At 42.5% G+C, this 20,766-nt stretch overlaps 1 protein-coding gene across 11 annotated transcripts in view; it reads right to left on the reverse strand.

The window, feature by feature from the left end:
• Positions 1 to 18,852, reverse strand: part of kcnma1a (potassium large conductance calcium-activated channel, subfamily M, alpha member 1a) — a 121,039-nt gene extending 102,187 nt beyond the window's left edge. For all 11 annotated transcript variants that reach the window (XM_028422657.1, XM_028422662.1, XM_028422656.1 and 8 more), the window contains exon 1: positions 17,857 to 18,852. In XM_028422657.1, the coding sequence (XP_028278458.1) occupies positions 17,857 to 18,147 (291 nt within the window). In that variant the 5' untranslated portion in view covers positions 18,148 to 18,852. The remainder of the gene's footprint in view (positions 1 to 17,856) is intronic.
• Positions 18,853 to 20,766: the final 1,914 nt, after the last annotated feature.

Genomic DNA, 20,766 nt, shown 5'->3' on the forward strand with positions numbered 1-20,766 from the left:
TTCGGAAGAGGAAATGGGGAGAGGGCACGCTTCAGATTGTTGTGGCTCGTGTTTTCCTATCAGCCCACATCAGAAACCCCCCGATGTGTTCCGCAGGGAAGGCTGCGTTTCTTTACTGTGACCCCAGACATATAGGACTTTGACCTCGGCTAACAAGATCCATTAAGTAGAGGAGCTGGAGTCTGGATGAAACACCGCAGCAAGTTTGTGTACATCTTCTAAAGCCTACGGAGAATCTGTGCAATTATGCAAGATGGCAGCGCAGCAAACCAATCTGTGCCTTTATTAGAAAGGTCATTGCCTTTGGAGGAACACTGGACCGTATTGCACAGCATTAAGCTTCTATGTGATGTCAAGTGTAAAGCGGGCTGGCGGGGAGGACTGAGGCATCCTCTCTGTGTCTGTCTCTGAGTGTGTGGAGTGTAATTTTACTAAATCAAAGGATTTTCACTATGGAATCAAATATCCAGAGACAAGGCACACAGAGCTCAGAGGAAGCACTCCAAGTCAAACCATGTTTGTTTGTGTTCAGCGCAAGGCAAACACTGGTTCTGGTTTCTGCTGTAATTTCCCTGTTATTGTTCTGCTGTTGTTGGAGCAGGTTTCAGATTTGAGGAGCTGACACAAAGTATTGCGGGGTTGCCTTTTGCCCAAGGTGGAGAGAAGCATCCCTGCGATGGCACTGCGATGTGCTGTGCAGTGTATCAGGCTATAGGAGAAGTCACCTCCCTTGAGTCAGCAATTTGACCCTTGCAGGCTTTGGTACAGGCTTCGCTGTTAAGCCCAAATACACAACATGGAAAAATTCAGCACAAAAAACTGTGTTGTCAGGGTGTGTTAGAGAGAAAGCTGGCAACAGCTTTCACATGGGATGATGTGAAGACTGAATCAGCTCTCCTCTGCTGTCCACACAGTGTTCACTTGATCACTGCAGCACTGTTCGAACCCAAGGACAAGTCACTGGGGGCGACACACGGAATTTGTTATGGCTGCATATGCATGACAGGAGGGTTTACTTTCTGAAATTACAATGAGTTTGTGTACGTGTGTGTGCGATCGAGAGATTAAAAGGCGTGACTGTAGTCTTTCCTCTTTGTGGAGGTAAACAAGAACAAAAGTTTTATGTGAATGACACAATGCACATTATGTCATTATGAAGACAGTTTACATTCCGTCCTCATCTAGCCCCACAGCTAGCCTCAGTAATCCACTCATCTAGATGCATTCTGCCTGTTCATGAGCTTCCCTTCAAATGCAGCAGAGAGGAAATCCACATCACTAATCCCCAGCCTTATTACATTTACTCAACCAGCCCTGTGACAGCGTGTGAAGGTTTACTTTAAGAACATCTTCCTTTCCCCCTCACTAGCTAATTGCCACTGGTAATCAATATTGTTCTAAGTGCTTTTTAGTGCTCAGCACCAGGCTCATTTGTCAAAATAAAACCTGCAAGAGCCCAAGGGACTAATCAAAAGAAATGAAGCAGCAGAGACATTCTCAGCTTGGAAACATGTGAAGGAAGGAGCTACAGGATGTCAAAATAGAAAAAACAACAACAACAACAACAGATATTGCCTCTTAATTCTACTGCTCTTGCACCAATTAGAGGGGAGTATTGATTTACTACTTTCACGACTTTCATGACTACTGGTTTACTATCCCAGAGAGTTGCAGCCACACATTCTAATAATAAACTATTTAAAAAACATAAGACTTTAAAATTCAAAGTCAAAATAATCACACTCATTTTTCTCCACAAATGTCCGCTACATCTTCATAGAGAAAAGTCCAGTATACTGGAAAAGCAACAGAGGGAAGGAAGAGATCATGATGGACAAATGTCGCTCTCATAAGAGCAGTCCAGCGCTCATTGCTTGTCGCCTAGCAACAGAGACCTGGCGGGCAGACAGTAGGTGTGTGAGACAGTGTGTGTGGGAGGGGAGATTTGGAGGAGGGAGGGGGGGGCGAGAAAGAGAGAGAGAATAAGTGAAGCAGAGAACAAGGAGAAACAAACAAAGAGGATGTGTGAGGCAGGACGTCTGTGGGAGGGATGTGGACAGTGTCAATAATGTGGAGTAATCGGAAAAGTGATAATTCAACAGCTGGGAGGTGGATGTAAACACAGGTGTGTCTTCAGTTAGCATGGCTTTCAGTGGCAGCAAGGTGAAAAGCAAACTTTTTTTAGGTCCATAAAATAATTGTTGTTACTGCATTTGCAGACCACCTAAACACAAGTTATTTCTTCCTTTGTTAGCTGAAACAAAAAAGCAGTTTTCTTATTGCCTCCAAAATGTTTTTCTCCACCGCTGGCCATGTCTCTATTTCTAGTTCAGATTTTTTTTTGTGTGACTAACAGCAACAGAGAGGAGTGAAAGTAAAATACAACACCACTGAAGCACAAATGAAAAGACGCACTTTAGTCCTTTTGATCAGATTATTTTTGCTACAGTTTTAAACCTTAAAATAATCTGGTTATGGAGTCGGCACGACAGCTGCAATAGTCTGCAAATAAGTATAATCTTCTTATTATGAAATGATAGTAAAAACACAGAAATGCACAGTGTGTGTGCGATATTGTAAAGCCTGCCCACAATGCTTCAACCATCATCTAGAATATAATTAAATCTGCTGCCACGTGATCTTGAATTCCAAGAAATTAGCAGGTATAAAAACTGAATTATGTGTGCAAAAGGCCACTTGACAGTGTGAAATGGTGTGACATTTAAAGTCCTTCTGTGCGAGCAGATGCAAAGCTAATACTAGATCCCTTTTTCTGGCCATTCTGACCCTCTAAGTAACTGTAATTTTCAAACCCGAACCTCCTCTAATGAGGATACTCAAGATTTTTTAGTAGATGAGGTCAGATTTATACCACAGACAGCTATTTTTGAACTAGTACAGATATTCTAGTGAACCAAACACTCTCAAAAAATGAGGCACAACTTCTCCATTCAGAAAATATATGAATATAGAAAAAAAATGTCAAAACTGACTTCTGCACACAGTGAAGTGTGTGTAGGCTACACATTAAACACAAACAAAAATGTTTGAACACACAAAAAATGTCAAGGTTACACATTTCTACTCTTCATTCCCACATTAAAAGTACAGTATATGCAAAGGAGAGCATTCTAATAACGCAGGTGGCAAAATACCAAAATACCATCACGTTATTTTTAGCATGGTGGAGGGTGAAAAACAGTCCATGTGCAACCTTGGTACACACTCAATCCCTGCAGCCTAGGCTTTACAAGACATATATTCTCCTGCATTCATCTAATGTCACCAACAGCAGCCAAGTCTCAAGGAAATGTCAATGACAAGGAGAGAGCTGCGCAAGGGTAACTTAAGAATGCTACATATTCACTCTGAGCTTTAATGCGATCATATTTGGTCGCAACTCAGCACACAGCCAGTACACCTCTTGAGCTAATATAAACCCATTGAGTGGTTCACATGCTCTGTCATTCATTCTTAGGGTTTTTCAGTTGTTGATCTCATCCCGTCAGTCAAAATTCCGCTTTTCAAACAGCATGACCTGCTTGGAAATACTCCTGATATTATACATTATTATGCATCATTATTGGCCTCCAGAGACATTTTATGAAACGCATTACTAAACATATTCCTAGTGTTTTATGTTTTGGGGTACTGCAGCATCTGCCATAGGTTAAATACTCCAGGAAAAATAGTCTAACAACAGACACAGGCTCAACCAACTTGCTGATGGAAAATATCTAACGTACCACAATAATGGAGCCAATCGGCAGCACTCTAATTCAATCACGTGTGTTGCAGTCGCAAACTAAGCTGACTCCAAAAACCCCCTATACAATGACGGACCAAGAAGACTCCAATATGCCTGAAAAAACATTACGCAAAAGGAAAGAAACCAAACACCCGCTGGCGGCTCTCCCTGTCTGGCATGTGTGAATGTGTATTTCAGTATGCATGTATGTGCAGGGTGCATACCTCTGCGTGGCCTCCTCGGGATATTTTCTGTGCTCATATAGCTGTGTTCATTCTATCAGGAAGTGTAATGAGTGCACTAAGAATGTGATGCTACACTGAGATTGCTGAAATAACGTAGCTACAGTAGGTGTTATGGAGCATGCAGGACGTACTGTAGATGGGAAAAAAAAGTTGCAACCTAATCACATTTTTCCCAATCCAATCGTGCTGACAGAATTATCTCACTGTGTACTTGTACTGTGTGTAAACACAGAGGGAGGAAGATGGAGGCATATTTTTATTGGTTTACAGAGGTTATTTCTTTTTCCTTCTTAATCAGAGCGTGCTTGTGCCCTACAGCTGTTGTTTACTATTAAAGCAGGATTAAGGCCAAGTTTTGCTGGGTAGTTACAGGAGACAGCGCTGATCGCATGGTTGTTCCGAGAATGCCCGGGTCTTTGAGATCATTTCCTGCTGAACGAAAGGAGAAAGCCCTCCTCTGGAGACCCCCTCCTCTGTCTGCTCTCCAAGACAATCAGTCATGTGAGAAAAGACATCTACTGCATTACAGTTTGGAGTAATTCTTCCTCCTATGTGCAACAAATGTATTTTTAGTGACACACAAACCAACAGTAAATATTGTAGCCCTACAGCGCTGTATGTGGCACACTGTCAGGGATTTCTATTTTTGCTATTGACTTATGAATTTAAGGGAAAAGAATGCTAAGGCGCGCTCTCATCAATAATGCAGCTACAGTATCTGTGTCCACACAACAAATAAACAACACATCGGCACCTCCATTATTCATGAGAGATTCCACCTGTAGTATCCCATAGGAAGATTTGCAGCAGCTCTGTGGAAAGAGCTGATATTGAAGCTTGGGCGTAAAAAAAAAATTTGCACTGAGAATATGATTGCAGTCCATAACTAGTGGGAGAAGGCTGTATCATAAATTACACAAATGTGTAATTGTGATATTTCCACAAAGGGAAGTTCTCTGGTTTAAAGATATCTGGTCTAAACAAAAACAGTCACCTTTAAAACCACAGGGAGCGCCCAGCTGTGCTGTGCTGTTTTGTTGTCCCGAGGACAGAAATCATCTCTTCACAGCAGTAATTGGAACGGCAAAACAAAAACGTAACATGCTTCTGAACAATGTGGACGCACATAGGAAACTTCTGAGGACTAAACCTTTCAAGCTGGAAAAATGTAAACGCCTCATTTTCTGTGAACACACATAAAGGATTGTGTTACTTGTTAAAGTATAAAAACATCATTATCAAACCCTTAAATCAGTCTTCTCTTAGATAAGGCTCCCTCTCATATTGCGGGAGTATAACTTTCACAGTGTTACAATAGATAACCCCTGCTCCAGTAGGAACTGGCAAACAGGAGGTCACGGCCTTCCAGGAGGGGAAAACTAGGTCAGACTTTACGACAGAAAGCCGCCCACAAGCTAAAGGAACCTACCATAATTCAGACTGACACAATTTATATATAGTATAAGTAACACATTGTATGTATGCACGTAGCAAACATGACCCACCATGGTTGAAGCTGAGGATATTCAGGTTTCTCACAATTATATCACAAATATTAAAAAAATTGTTAGATACATATATAGAAATAGATCATTTTCTTTTTCCTGATTTAATTATGTTATATTTAATTTTTCAGCTTAGTATCTCTTAGTATAACACATAATAAAAACAATATACAACATAGGACTATACAGCCAGTCCTGCCACACACTGACAAATATGGCAACATGCAAGTGTAAAAGGTGGCTGGTATTTAGCTCCCACCACCAGCTGAAATTAATGCATTTTGCAAGTTGTTAGTGTATTAAAATGAATGCATACTGCTGGACATATCCAAAATGAGACACAGCACCAGCACTAGCTCTTTCCTGCCTTGCCTCCATATATGAATACTGTGACACAGAAAAGCCAACCACCACCACCCGTGTGGCATACACTGCCTAAATGTCAGACTCCTAATACTGCTAATGGTGTGTGTGTGTGTGTGCTGCATGTGTGAATAAAAACAGCAGGGCCAAGGCAGGCCTTGAGAAAGCAGTAAATCACATTATGCATTGCTATCTCTATATATCACAGCCACTGCCATTCTGCCCACCGGCTTCCCACTGGCTGTTCCAAGTCCTCTCTGTGTATCAGCCCTTTAGCAAGTCAGACAAAAAAAAAACTGAAGACGTCACATGAAAATATAGCTGAATTTGTCATGTTTTTGTAAGCAAAAGGTCCTTAAAGAAGCCGTTGTATAACAAAGCAGCTCTGTTTCTTTCTGTTATTGGATCGGAGTGTGGAAATGGACGTAATGACTAGACTCTGGGAGGCTGAACAAGGCTAAGACAGATCCTCTTTATCTATTTATAACAAGGAGATGTATTTCCCGACTCATGTGTCTTTGTTCTTATCGCCCAGCATGTATTTTTAAAATCACATAAACCCTGCATTTCTCACACCCACACGTACACCTTGGCAAGAACGGGTGGCTTTGATCGACAGCGAGCATGGCAGTGATGGTCAGAGGCTGCGTGTCAGAGTAATTACAGAGCAGCCATGTTAGCAGACCAGGGCGGGTCCCAAAGGAAGAGGAAACGGCAGCGGTGCAGCTCACATAGGTAGGGTTTCACCTCAAAAGTCGCCCCAGCTCTGTTCTGTTCACTGTCATGTGAGAACATGCAGATGGCTAATTTCTCCTGCGACCCTTGTCAACTTTCAACCTGACCCCTTCTGAGACAGGTGAAAGGCTCCTTCATACCCTACTCACAGTTTTCCAGTTCTAAACCCAAAGTGACCCAAAGGTTAAATCCCTGAGGGGGAAATATCAAAATCACCATGAATTATATGAGAGTAAGGCCTGTTCATGTTCTCATAAGTAGTTAAAGCATCATGTAGGGGTTTGTGTCTGCTTACTCCCTTCCTGCTGTCCATCTTTCTCAACCTTTGTCAGGCCCTCTAATGCTGAGTGACTGCTTGGTTGGTGGTGGGGGACCTAGCATTTTAACAATGCTGTGTCATCTGTGATATCACTTATAATCTGTCCTCCTGTGTTTATATTCCCAAGGGTAGATGACCAAAGGAACAACAGAGTCTTCCCTGGCTACTGGATTCACAGACCGTGGCTCCCTTTGGGGGAATACAGGGCAGACCTGAAGGACAATGACAGATGAAGGTGCTTTGGGACAGGAGAGAGAGGGAAGGAGAAAATGGGCAGGCAGTGACAGGGGAGATACATGCATACCGTATGTAAACAACAACAGATCAACAAAAACAAAGGCAAATAATTACAGGGGGGGAGATAAAGTATGAGTAAAGAGGACAGATAAATGGAGGGAAAGGAGGTGAAAGCCCGTGGCGTTCTGAACACTTGCTAGAGTACTTCTGTTGCTCATGTTCACTTGAGACAATGTGCAGTAGAGCAGCTGCTAAGCTCAGCTGTCTCCAATTCCAGCCGTCGTTCAGAGCAGAGCACAGGGCAGCAAAACTATTTACAGCAGTACCTGACCATCATAATTACTCAGCAGGATGTCAATCATCACACTAATCACAGAATACAGTTCTTATGACTAACAGTAAAATATAAAAACATGAATCATGATTTAAAGTCATTACATCCTTTGCCAAAAATCTATATATGTCACCAACCCTGCTGTCTACAGGCATCATTTCTAACCAGCAACAGAGGGATGTATTAACATGTTGTGTGTCATGACAACAACAAATAACAGCACACAGGAGTGTGTTCTTAAGTCTTCTTAATGCCCCTGATGTCTTAATTACGCATTGGACAGTTTTCACCAATCCCACACTCGCCCACTCCCAAGAATTACTGCATGTTCCTGCAGAACTCACTGCTGCTGCCTGCTCCTGTCAAGAAAAAGTTGTTTTTTAACATCTCTTCTTTACCACATAAGCCCTTAAGATGCCTTTTAATTAAATGCTTTTTAAAGTGTTTTTAAACAACATTGTAATGTGTACATTATACATTTATGTAAATATTAAACCAAAACTATATTATAATATATATAGGTTAGATGGTAAAAATACACACATTGTTCTGCACTCTAAATTATATGAACTTAATACTCCAGTATTAATTAGGCCCTATAAGCATTTCTTCAGTAAGGGAAGTTGCTAAAGTCATCAGTTTGTCTTACAGCTTAAGGCCTTTAGTCTTACATAATTAAGTAAAGCTTAGTAAATATATAATATACTACTAAATATTAAATCATTATTATATTTTTTTCTTAGGTATCAAAGGAGGCTTTATTCTGACCTTTAGGCTTAAAATATAAAACAATACTCTATTCCACCATCTTTTGTCTTCTAGTGTCTGCAGGCCAAACAGTTACACAAGAAAATATTATATCCACTGAATGCATTTATGTTCCCCAAAGAATGAACCCTGTCAATTCTGAACATTTGTGAGCTTCCACCCAGTGGCACCCCTTAGGCCCAAATGTCAGCTTTGCTTATGATGTAATCTAATATGCATAATCTAATAAGAAGATTCCCATGAAATATGCTGAGCAACTGCTCCCAAGGGAATAACCTTTTTTTTCCCCTTTAGCCCCACTTGTATGAGAAACTTTACATTTTCTGCTGGTGAGCGTCTAAGAATAGTATGATTTTGACATCATCTAGACTTTGTGGAAGAGGATTATTAACCCTATATGCATAAGATTGCGGTGTTGGTATAGCACAGTGTGCAAGGCATAGAGAGGACAGAGGACGCTCCACCCTATTCGCAACATTCACTAATTAAAGGGATATTCAAAAATCGCTCCCACTCACCTCCCCCACTCCATCCCTGCAAACTGTTGACGTGTGTGTTTAGTTTAAGTGGAACCAATTAAGCCTGCTTTTTGTAACAGAAATCTGAGTTTTCAAATTCTCATCAATATTTATGACTGCTGACCAAAAGTTTGAGTGGGAAAAAAATTCTAATTTGTCAAACAACTGCTCAAATAAATCTAACAGTACTGGTGAAATTTTCCAGCTTGGGATGAATAAAGTATTTCTATTCTATTCTATATTATCACATTATGTGTCATAACCACTTTTTGAGCACTCAAACAGCACTGAACAGCTGTATAGGAAGCCTTCCTCCCTCTGCTTCCCTTCCTGAGCTCTCCATGGTGCTGAAAACCTTCACTTGTGCAGAATAGCTAAGGCCTGCTGCCATCATGACCACTACATCCTGCCAAAACACTGAGATGGAGCACAGCTGCTGTACGTGTGTGTGTGTGTGTGTGTGTGCGTGTGTGTGTGTCACCGTGGCCAATGGATTCCACGTCTTAGATGAGCCACGTTGATAGAATTACGCTCTCTGAATATTAGAACTAATCCTTACTGCTCCCCTGGTAAGCGTCATAATTGAACCACGCATTTCAACACAGGCCACAAACTGACCAGAAACATGCAGAGTGTGAATCCGGATTGACACTGGTCAAAGAAACAGCACAGTGATAGCACGAACAAATTCACAAATTGCTTTCTTATCACACAGCCCGCCACACAGAATCAATTGAAAATGGTATACAGCATACACATCTACACACTATGGTGGCGATGCCATGTAAGCTTCTGGCCTGCCTTTCAGAACAACTTGGGATTTCTTGCCTAGGGCCATTTTAATACATGAAAACAAGGATCAAATCACCAACCTTACCATTAGTCAACAAGCAGAATGTCAATAATTACAAAGGAGCCACCCCATTTCTACTGTAAAACAACAGAACAGGTTCTATAAGTGTCAGAAACACTTCTACTAAACACATATCTATTCATACCTTTGTTGCATAATGGCTAGGTTCAGCAATTTTAATCTCAAAAAACTGCCACATTCTCTAGCTTCTGAGAACAGTGAAGACAGGCTGGCCTGAATAATTACTTCATACAAATGCAAACATTATATCTCTAAGAGACTATGTGTACCATGTGCAGTGATGTGCAACACAGTTATATAAGCCGATCCATGACGTTCACAATAGCTTTCATTGATCTAAAAGACACTTTTCAAAGCAGATTAAGGTATCTACTGTCCAAATGTCTCCCACGAGAGCGGATAACTTAACAACAATTACAATGTTGCTTAATCTCGATGGCATAGGCTGTCAGAGAGCAGCATGGCAGCTCTACATTATCATCCATCTTTAATAAGGCACCCAGCAATGAACCTCTGTGCATCATCTGTACATGATGTCTACACATGCTGTCATTTAGAAGCTCAACGCGAGCGGCATCAGTTTACAAAGCTCATGTCACTCTGAAATTGGTCTGCCTCACTTGGCTCATGTCTAGATATGTTTCATTGCATTCAGAGCGATGCTGGGCAACAGACAGAACCTGACTGAAACAAGACCTTCTGGGATTTCACTTTCTCAAGCATCAAACAAGGCTGTAATTGACAGCTGGGTTATTTATTCTGCGCAGACACTGGAAAATCTCAGAAAAAGAAAAGAGGCAAAATCATTAGATAGCAGGCTCACGCAGTTTGGCTGAAAAAGGTTCAGCTTATAGGTTTACAAGATGTCTTTCGGACTATTTACACTTAAATAACATTTCATTTTATTAGCGCTCACTTCACTAATAGACACTGACATGGATGGAGCCAAATGAGGTACTGCCGTTTAGTACTGCATTGCAACATGTCTATGAGGGCAGAGCAACCTGAGCCTGCTGTTAGCCTGCTAGGAGAATAACAAATAGCATATTAGCCTGGACCCCTTTGAGGTTAATTGAGAGCGGTTGCTGAGAATCATGGCTGCTGTGGTGGTGGCGACATGTAGTCCCAACACTTTTTCTCAGAAAGGAAGCTTTGCCTGTGTGTTCACCCACAGGATTGGCCTTACAGAGCCATGCACTGCACTAAGTGAGAGATTTGATCTCTAAATAGGAAGCAGAAACACCGCCTGCTGAGATTTTTGAAGGTCACAGCCGTGTCCTCCACACACTCTCTGTGTGTGTGTGTGCGCGCATCACTGCACACAGCTCAAAGCACTGATTATTACGTTGCCCACGGTTTGATGTCCATTTATCAGTGCACCACGAGCACTGCTGATTTCTGAGGGTGGGTGGCAGGCTAAGGGGAGTGGAACGAAGATGAGGAGGAGAGCAGGAGATGGCTGGCTTAGCCTGATAATCAACACCATAAAATACAAGTCAACAGGGCTGTGGAGATAGTGTGAGCCATGATAAATTGCAGGGAAGGTCAGAACACTTTTTGTGTTTTACAGATTTTAAGGTAAACCCAAAAGAAAAACTGCACATGCATGTAGAATCAGCAATACTGATCAAACTGAAATTCTCCTTAAAAACTCTCAGGTTCAAAACCACACAAGACATGATAAAGAAACATAAAAAGCTGCACTGTGCACCAGAATCAGCAGCACTTAGAACACAGAAACAAATCAAACTAAAACATTCTTTCCAGTCACTGAACCTGCTGTGGTTTATAAAATAGCAGCAATTTTGACTTGGGTGGCTTAACTATAAGGTGAGTGCACTCGACCTTCACACACACAGACACATACACACATATACACACTTCCTCTTATGTTAAGGAATTTAAGGACAACAACAGCTGAGGAGGAAAGCCAGTAGACTAGAAACCAGAAGCTATGATCCCACTGGCTAGCCAGGTACAAGCTAGCTATCTCCCCGCAGCAGGCCTCCCATGCCAGCTTAGCCGAGCCTGTCTCAGCCAGCAGATATACTGTATATGCAAATGGTTTTCCCACTGCCAGTTTGACTCGGCAAGGATCAGGTAGCTTAAGACCCTATCGCACACTTCCAATGATGGGAATGCCATTCTAACACTCTTCCCTCTGGTGGAGCCAGGTATACCCATCCCCTCTAACCTTTGACCTCTGAATGCTTCCTGGGGTGTGGGTGTCCTTTTAATAGTCCAGTGACAGGCCAAAGAAGACATAACAGCATGACAGCAGGGGAGCACAGTTTGGGTAGTGCGGGGGTGGAGAGTGGACCTCTGTGTCTCATGATATACATAGTCTGGCTGGATATATGGCCTCTCCTTGTCTGTGGATTAACATACATCAGCACGGCACACTAAAGTTGTCCCTAGATGGCCATCAAATCAGGCACAGAGAATTAGGGATTAGGGCCCAGAAAAGACTGAATAATAACTCATGAGTCACACGTTCCACATCAGAGGAGTAGGAGAGCTAATCAGTGTTGCTGAACAGAGCAACTTTCTGAAAGCAGATGTATGGCATCAATGTATCTATTTGTTACATGACAGAGAAAGAGATTATTGAACAAGAAAACACACATTTCATCAAATTTTACTACACATGCTGTTCTGCTGAATCTTAACGCTACAGTGCAAAAGTGTTATCACACCCTTCTAGCAGTGAGAGTAATTACAGCCAATACATGTGTCTGAAATCGTTCTGTAATTTGAATTCAATGTTTTTTTTTTTTGGTGACGGGCAGCACAAATTTCAAACTAAACTGTTCAAACTGTTTCATGCATTTTTTTCTGTTAAACAGGGGATGCAATCTAATGTTTCATTTTTTTTCCAAAACAAAGAACAACACTTTGAATCACTGTTGCTGTGCCCTCTTGCCTCCTTCTATGCGTAGCATCAGAAACTTCTCTTGGCCACGTCCTGGGTTCATTCCATACTGCTGGTTCTCTCACCCCAGGCCAGTCTAACGATTATGGAAATAATCATTATCTAAGGCAGATCAGAGCAGCTGGGAATGACCATGGCTGCTGTGATGGAAACTGATCATGCCTTGCCCTGGGACAGCTGTGAGGCACGCCCACTCCACTAAGTGTCAACAACACATGACAAGACACATGTAACTCAACCACTGGCCAGCAGATCATAGTAGTCCACCTACACACACACATTCCTCCGCTCACATCAAATAGCGTACATTCATGCAGGTAAAAATAACCTTTATACTTTTACTTGATGTGCTCATTTTATCAGGCCACTGCATTTTATATCTCTTCAATTAGCTGTGGATTTTAGTAAGCTAGTGTGGGATGGGGTGGGCCGAGTTGGGCCAAGTTAGGCCGAGGTTAGTGAAAGCGACAGCTGATGGCAGGGTGTGTGCTCAATGCTGCTCTGGCAAAATGCAGCTGGTGCGTTGCCAAGCACAAGGGAATACACAAGCTCACAACAGTTCTTCTCTGCAGGCACCTACGCAATCCATTCCACTTAAAGGTGGGCACACTGAAGAGTGTCCCGGCATACCTCGCTTACTCCACTGTAGATTCCGTGTTTTCCTTGTCACGCAGGCAAACAGTAGCCAAACACTTAGACACAAACACACACACAATCCCTGATGTGGGTTTCAGACTTGATTAATTCCTCTGCAATGGAAGCTAAGCATCAGAGCATAAAAATCAATAATCTTCAATTATGGGAAATGCATTGTGATGATTTACAGCTGCTACATTTCATTAGAGATGATCAGTGGAGGGCAGGTTGATGAAAATTAGTGCGTAGTTAAAGTTACTTCATTCAAACTGCACATAAAGGAAAGTTACTTTTGAGTCACTACAAAGATGTTTTACAAGTAAATTCTTAAGGAGAAAAACGTGCATTATGTGTTACCTTTGCCTTTGTGTGAACTAATGCTGATTGACTGACAGAAGACAAGTGTTAGGAGTAGCAAGCTTTTAGTTTCAGTGGTGGTAATAATGTTAATTGTAGTGTACAGAGAAAACATGGCTTCCTTTTCCAAGTGATGAAAACAGAAAATAAATGAACACATTTAACCTTTCAGCCTGTAATGCATTTGAAAGCTTTTTCAGTCATAGTACTCTTTCACAGAACCTCTAACTGCACACTGGCAGGGGTCAAAGAAAATGCAGTTTTAGCACCATATGTGTCCTCACCCCTCCACTTTATTAGTCACATCACTTTTGCAGAATCTGGCCTTGAGTGAGTGAGGAACCAACAGACAGCACATCAAACTCTCATTAAGCCAAATTAAACTGTAATGATCCAATGATTGCCATCAGGATGCGCAGGAAACAAAGAATAAATAAAAAGGATCGCAGATAAATAGGGCAAAAATGGACAATATATATAAGAATGGCAATATTTCTCATGCATTGTATCAATCAAAATGTTTGGAAATATGGAAACACAGAGCTGTTTGGACAGAAACATTTGTGCAGATCTGATGCCCGGCTCTAAAGTGCACATAAAACACTGCATGTTGCACCTTAAGGGGATGAGGGGGAGGCTGAAGGTGCTCGGCGCTGTAGCTGCATCAGCTGTTGTACACCAGGCTGAGGTGGGAGGTGTGTTTTTTTAGCCCTCATTGGGTATACAAGTCCACAAAACACAGTGAATCAATGGACAGTTTGGACTAAAGCACACAATAGTCCACTCTGACTTGTGACTGCCTGTCAGTGTAAGAACCCTCTCCCTCCTAACAAGCTGTAGCCTGTAATTTTAAATCACGGCAGCCATCACGGCTACTGAACGCAGCGGCTTTCAATGGGAAATGCAATTTAAGGCAAGACATCACACACACAGCTTCCCCAGGACAGAGCTACAGCAGTAACACTGGAGCCTAGATAAGCATGTTGTTTTACATTTGCTACAGCAGATTAGCACTACTATTCTTTCACATGGACATCAACACAGACCACAACCCAAAACTACATTTCTGTCCTTGACCTTGAGGCAAGAAAAAAAAAAACAATGCGCACAGTTCCAGAAGAAAAAGCTAGAGATCATAAAGACTGTCGGCCAACTGTGGTGTGGCTTAATTCTGACAGATTAAGCCACACATTTCCCTCATCTGCTCTCTTTGTCACTGGGAATACATTAAATTATCAATATACAATAGCTAACAGTGTTAACATAACCCTGCTGCCTATAGCACACAAGAACAACACAACAACTTTCATATTTTAAAAGTTATATAAGAACATAACACAAACGGGAACATTAAGAACGACCTAAACTGATCCAAAGTTAAATAGGAGATTTTGCTTGTTATTTTCATATATAACATTACAGCTGAGTGTTTACTTTACAAATCTCTAGTGTGGACTGCAGCATGAGCCGTTGTGTAATCTGAATAATCATTTAATTTTTTTTTTTAATTTCCCAAACCATATCAGGTATTTCTCAAAGCGCCATGTTCCTACAGAGAGCGACACAGCACCATTCATGTTTAACCAGAGCTCACTGCCCCCACCCCCCATAACAGAGACGTCATATAAGAACTCCTGGAGGTGGCATGATGCAGAGTAGATAACCAGACCATTAGATAACCATGCTGAAGGGGGAGGCAGCACAGCACAGAAGACAGCCCAACACTCCGTTACACAGAGGAAAACTGAGCGCACTTATAGTATGCTAACAAGGCTCGCAGCATGGCAGCAGTTTCCTCCACTTCAGTATCACTTGAGTGGTTGTGCTTACATTTCTCTCAGTCATGCATATGTATTATGATGGTCTTGAGTGAGTCTTTTCCTCAGTAGGAAAGCCCTTTTATTTAGGGTGTGTGTGTGTGTGTGTGTGTGTGTGTGTGTGTGTGTGAAGCTGTAAGAGGAATGAAATAATAGCAGCTCTCACAGACAGCCTGGTGGAGGAGAGCAAATCGAATTACAAATGTGGTTGATATGTGGTTTAAAAATGGCATGTGAGCAGATAAATGATGCCATAAAATCAACCATTACTAGCACGGCAGTGTAAAAATCAATATGGGTTTGTTATTTTTATTTTCATGTTGACTTTTTATCGTCCACCCAAGAGACAGCAGCAGACCTATAAATTACAGTTCAGTAGCCCTCAATACAAAAGTCTCATTATACAGACTGAAGCCAGAATGTTCCTACAACTCCTACAGGTGTTTGTAGTGATGACTCACCGCTCACCAAAAATCCAAAAATGTCACTTTGCCACATCCTCTTATCTATTCCCTTCTTCCTGTGACTCTTTGACCTCTTCGCTCAATAATCCTAGCAGAGAAGAGGGCCATTTAAAAGAATTAGGATGCAGCTGTGTCAGAGCACAGGAGGACACTACATATGCAATGCAACACCACCCCTCTAAAACCCTTCGTCACCCTCACACCCCCTGTTTCCACTTCCTCCTGTGTCTCTCTCAGAGTTTCCACCTCTATTAGTTGCCTCTGATTCCAGGTTCCCAGTACTGTCACAGAAAGCCGACCACCATCGACCCCTACGCCCCACTCCCCCCCACCCAAAACACCTCACCACACGCCAACTATGCATCCTGTTTCTGACACATGCCAACATCGCTGGCCGCACCAGTCAGCTGAACTCAGATTTAGTTTCCCCTTCTTAATACTCCTAACAAGCCTTTTCCCTCTGCAGCCAAGTGTCAAGCCTATCAAAGTCACCCAACGGGATGACTCTGCCTTCCACACACAGCAACACAAAGAAGGGGCGCACCAACAAGTACGTGCTTTCGTTTTCACCATTTCTCCTCTTTTATAAGTGACGAGATGCAAGCAGATACCCACCAGCAGTCACATGATGGATGCCTCATTATAACTGCATGCATTTTCATCACTTTGTCTGGCAATAAGTACGAGGGATGACATATGGTTTATTGCCACTTCTGATGCTGCAATTCATGAGCGTAACAAAATGACAGGAGGCTGACAACCAAGAAATACTGAGCAGAATTATCTCTCAGTGCAAACATGAGCTGTTTGGATAGCAAGGTAGGTGTGTGTGTGTGTGTGTGTGTGTGTGTGTGTGCAATCTGGGATTAACAATATAGTGTTTAAACTTCACAATACTCATGAGTATCAATATTTTCTTGTGTCTTTCTTGAAGTATCATTCAACTTTTCACACAAAAAAAAGCAAAAAACATAGATGCACTAAACTAAGTCTGAAAAACCAGGCGCCTTTTAATGTTCAGAACAGCTAAAAAAAAAAGGAATACCTTCAGCATTTGCTGTCAGTTTAAGGCTGCCCTCTGCACCCTGTCTCACACCTGTCATTATACACCACAGAAATGCACAGAAGAGGGTCAAGGCCACCAAAAGGACACACAGATGAGCAGCAGGAGGGACACTGGTCATCCATTTGAATCGGATCCAACTAAAAACGTATCAAGGACAAAGAATATCACTCTCTCCTTCATCTGTCCATCACTGTCACTACATCCCATTCTCTACCACCACAAACCGGCACTGTCACTGTCCTTCAAGATATTTTATCATTCCAGGCACGTTATTATGAAATAAAACACACTTTGAGCCACTTGCACTATACACAAGTGTGTGACTCATGTATGAAGCAGGCTCTAATACTAATGTGAATCAGCCGTGATTCACCAAGACCCCAAGCAAACTAATGGGCAGTCGCTCTTATTGTCCTATTTCTAGATTAGTCCTGCAGACAGGTTACCTTCATCACTCCTCAAAGACATTTACTGTGAAGCACACACACACACACACATGTGAAAACTGAGGAGCAACGTTTCATATGAAAGTGTCCACATGAGAAGTCTCAGTGGGCTTCATTAAGTCTCACACGGTTACAAATTTTTTCATTTTTGTCCTAGAAACAAGGAGCTGATGTGGACACACTGCTGAAGTAAGTAGATTAAAAAAAAGAAGCTCTCCGCTCAGCCCACCCATATCTGTCATGCAACATCAACCCCTTCATTCAAGAGTGGGAGGTAGTAAACAGCCAAAGGACAATAACAACAATCATGAGGCATCATTTCTACAGGCACTGGAATGGGTGCTTAATATTTCTTTAGTGGAGCCTAAAGCTTAGTGGCACAGAGAAGGCCATTAAGAGTCAGGCCAGTGTGACAGGGGGAAAAAAATACATCTGCAGCGTGTACATCAGTGATTATATATGAAAATAAAGGACTGTTGGCAGCATCCATACCTTGTTTTTTATGTTGCAGTGGCAGCAAACAGTCCACAGATATTTGAGGGTCCTCCATAGCAGGATGATGAAGAGACCCCCAAAAAACGTCACCATGGAGGAGGCGAGGAATGCCCACCACATGCGCTGTCCATTATTGTCGCATGGCACCTCAGATGAGAACGGGATGACAACGTCTTCCATCTTGGATATTAAGATTGAAGAGTCCGGATTTATATTATTATTGATATTGCTTGTCCTCATAGAGCTGTCGCTTCCATGGGGAACCGTGCCATCTGCCTCGGCTAGCATTTAGGAGCCTTGGAGAGCCTGTGCCAGCGTCCCCAGCCCCACTCACCAGCCATATTGCTTGGAAAAAAAATCCCCCTCTTTGCTGTAGATTATGTTCACCCACCCGATGGAGTCTCTGTATTTTTTTTAAAAACCTATAAATTGTTTGACAGCGTGAGACACCACACGCGCGAACCGGACCGAAGCAGCGGGTCGGTGGCCCTTTGAGAGAGACATTTAAATCCGCAATAATGACGAATCTTAAGCGTGTCTCATTCTGAGGGGGTTTCTGGCTCTTTCACGCCATATGCCATGGCAGAGACGGCGTCGTTTACAGCCGTCGAGGCTGTCAGTGATACTTCTGATAATGTAAACACAACACAACACAACGACGACAGTGGAAAAATGTGTTGCTGCCTGTTTTTTTTGGCGAGGGCGACCTCTCTCTAGCCGTCTTCCATTCAGGGGATCCTGTCGATTAGCAGGCGGAGAATCGATTTCACTTAAGCGTCAATCGACTGTGAACCTGGTTTCCCACAAAGCGATACAAGAGAAACTATTTAATTCTACAGTTGTTTAGCTGTCACTGCGGAGCAAAAACAAAAACAGAAAAAAAGACTACACATTCTTGCGGGCGTCCGTTGTCAGTTCTGCGTAAAAAGGACTGGCGCTCGGGTGGATGTCGCTGTCTCCATTCGGTCCCCTGCAGCCCTGGCACGGAGCGGCCAGCTGAGAGCGCCTGTCAGATCCGCTCCAGAGGAGAGCGGGGAGATTTACAGGTAGGAGGGCGGAGCGAAGCGCTAATAATAAAGATGGACAGAGGGCAGCGATACAGCGGCGATGTTTATTCCGAGTATAGCGACCGGTCTCCGCTGCTTGCTTGCTTGTATAAAAAGAGAAAAGGCTAACAATTGCGCCTTTGCGTCTTTATTGCACGCCAGTGACGCACGTCGCGGGGAAAGGAACAGGATTTGAAAAAGAGGTCAGTATCGATCAGTCGTAAATATAAGGATCGTAGCTCACTATATAAACATCACGACAAAACACGACTCCCCGAGGAATCTTGTAGATGATATAAAACGACAAGTGTGTCCCTGCAGGGTTATTATTGAGCTGAATTTTCATTAAGGATAGTGCTCCCCGTGTCTGTGGCTTTTCATCTGTGGATGATGGGCGTCCCTGTTTTCATTTTGAAAAATTAACTTGATAGAAAAAGGGCCTCACACACAGAGAGAGAGAGAGAGAATGGATGTCCTCCCTATTACCATAATGTGCTTACACTTTTAGCTCACATATTGGCTCAAAAACAGGTGTGGATTGGTGATGACTGTGTGGCATGACTAGCTGTAGTTTATGGCATGGCCACTGCGCAGGATGAGCCAGCCAGAGCAAAACAGGATATATGGGTAAACAGCTGGCTTTTGGGCCCTGAATAACCACTGACCCCACTGAGCAACAGACTGGGCAGGTGCACCCAGCCACCTGTGTCACACACAAGTCCTGGAGGTTGCCATAAACTCCCATTAATCTGCACCCTCAAGTGTTTTATAACTTGCACATTAAATGACAGAGAGAGATTACCAGATTATGTTTCTCTCTCTTTTTTTTTAGATTAGTTACCTAACAAATGCCACACTTAAATGTGAAGCGTGTTTGAAAAGTAAACATGCTTTAAGCAGGAGAGACATGATACGTGCTCCGTGCTGGTAATTTATCATCTGGGATGTATTAATGCGTCTACACAAATAGCTGCTGTAACTCTCTCATATATTTGGAGCTGTAAAACACACTGAGGACGGGGCATTCTCTATATTATGACACTTCAGAGTTATGACCGTCTCTGCAAGCATTTTGTCTTCACATAAAATGCAAGCCAGCACTGCTATCCATGGTGTATCAGGATATGAGTTATACAACAAAAGTTGTTCCTCATATCATTTGCATCAAGCTTGTTTTGAACAGAGCCTGCAGCGAAGCACTAAACTCAAACTCAGACAGGGAGAACTGGTGTTTCAAAATAAGACACGTCCCTTCTGATGCATATATTTTACATGGCTTTATTTGTGCCTTCTGGTGCCACAGAGCAGCATCTGATCAGCAAGTGTTCAGGCAGCCGGATTAGGACAGCTGCTCTGAAGTCATCCTCCTGCTGGTAAAAATGGTGAACTGTCATATTACAGGCAAATAATGCCTAAGAGGAAGATCAGCCATTTTCTTAAGAAATATACCAATACTTTTCCTAAATATGGGGATTCTTTCTTGCTGAAATTGGAAAAAAACACCTCATAATGACAGCAGAATTATAGATATATACTGTGTATATAATATATATTAAGGGATTCCCTTTGACAGATGCCAATAAAAGAAAATAAAGGAAAACAACACGTTAATCTCTTTTACTGCCCCACTGTGCATGGGCCACATTCCAAAGCAACAATGACTCAGAGGTCACAGAAAGTGAGAGCAACAGCGCCACATGCTATATACATTATGTGCCATAGTAAATCTCGCTGGTGTTTATTGTTAGAGGGGATTTAAATTGACCATCCCGCATGAAAGGCCAGCTGTTGGGTGAGTGGTTCCTGTGGGCCAGGCAGGACTTCAGCTGAAGGGTCTCCCCCCCTCTGGTGCTGACAGATG

Source organism: Parambassis ranga, chromosome 15 (genome assembly GCF_900634625.1).
Source record: "Parambassis ranga chromosome 15, fParRan2.1, whole genome shotgun sequence".
Taxonomy (NCBI): Eukaryota; Metazoa; Chordata; class Actinopteri; family Ambassidae; genus Parambassis; species Parambassis ranga.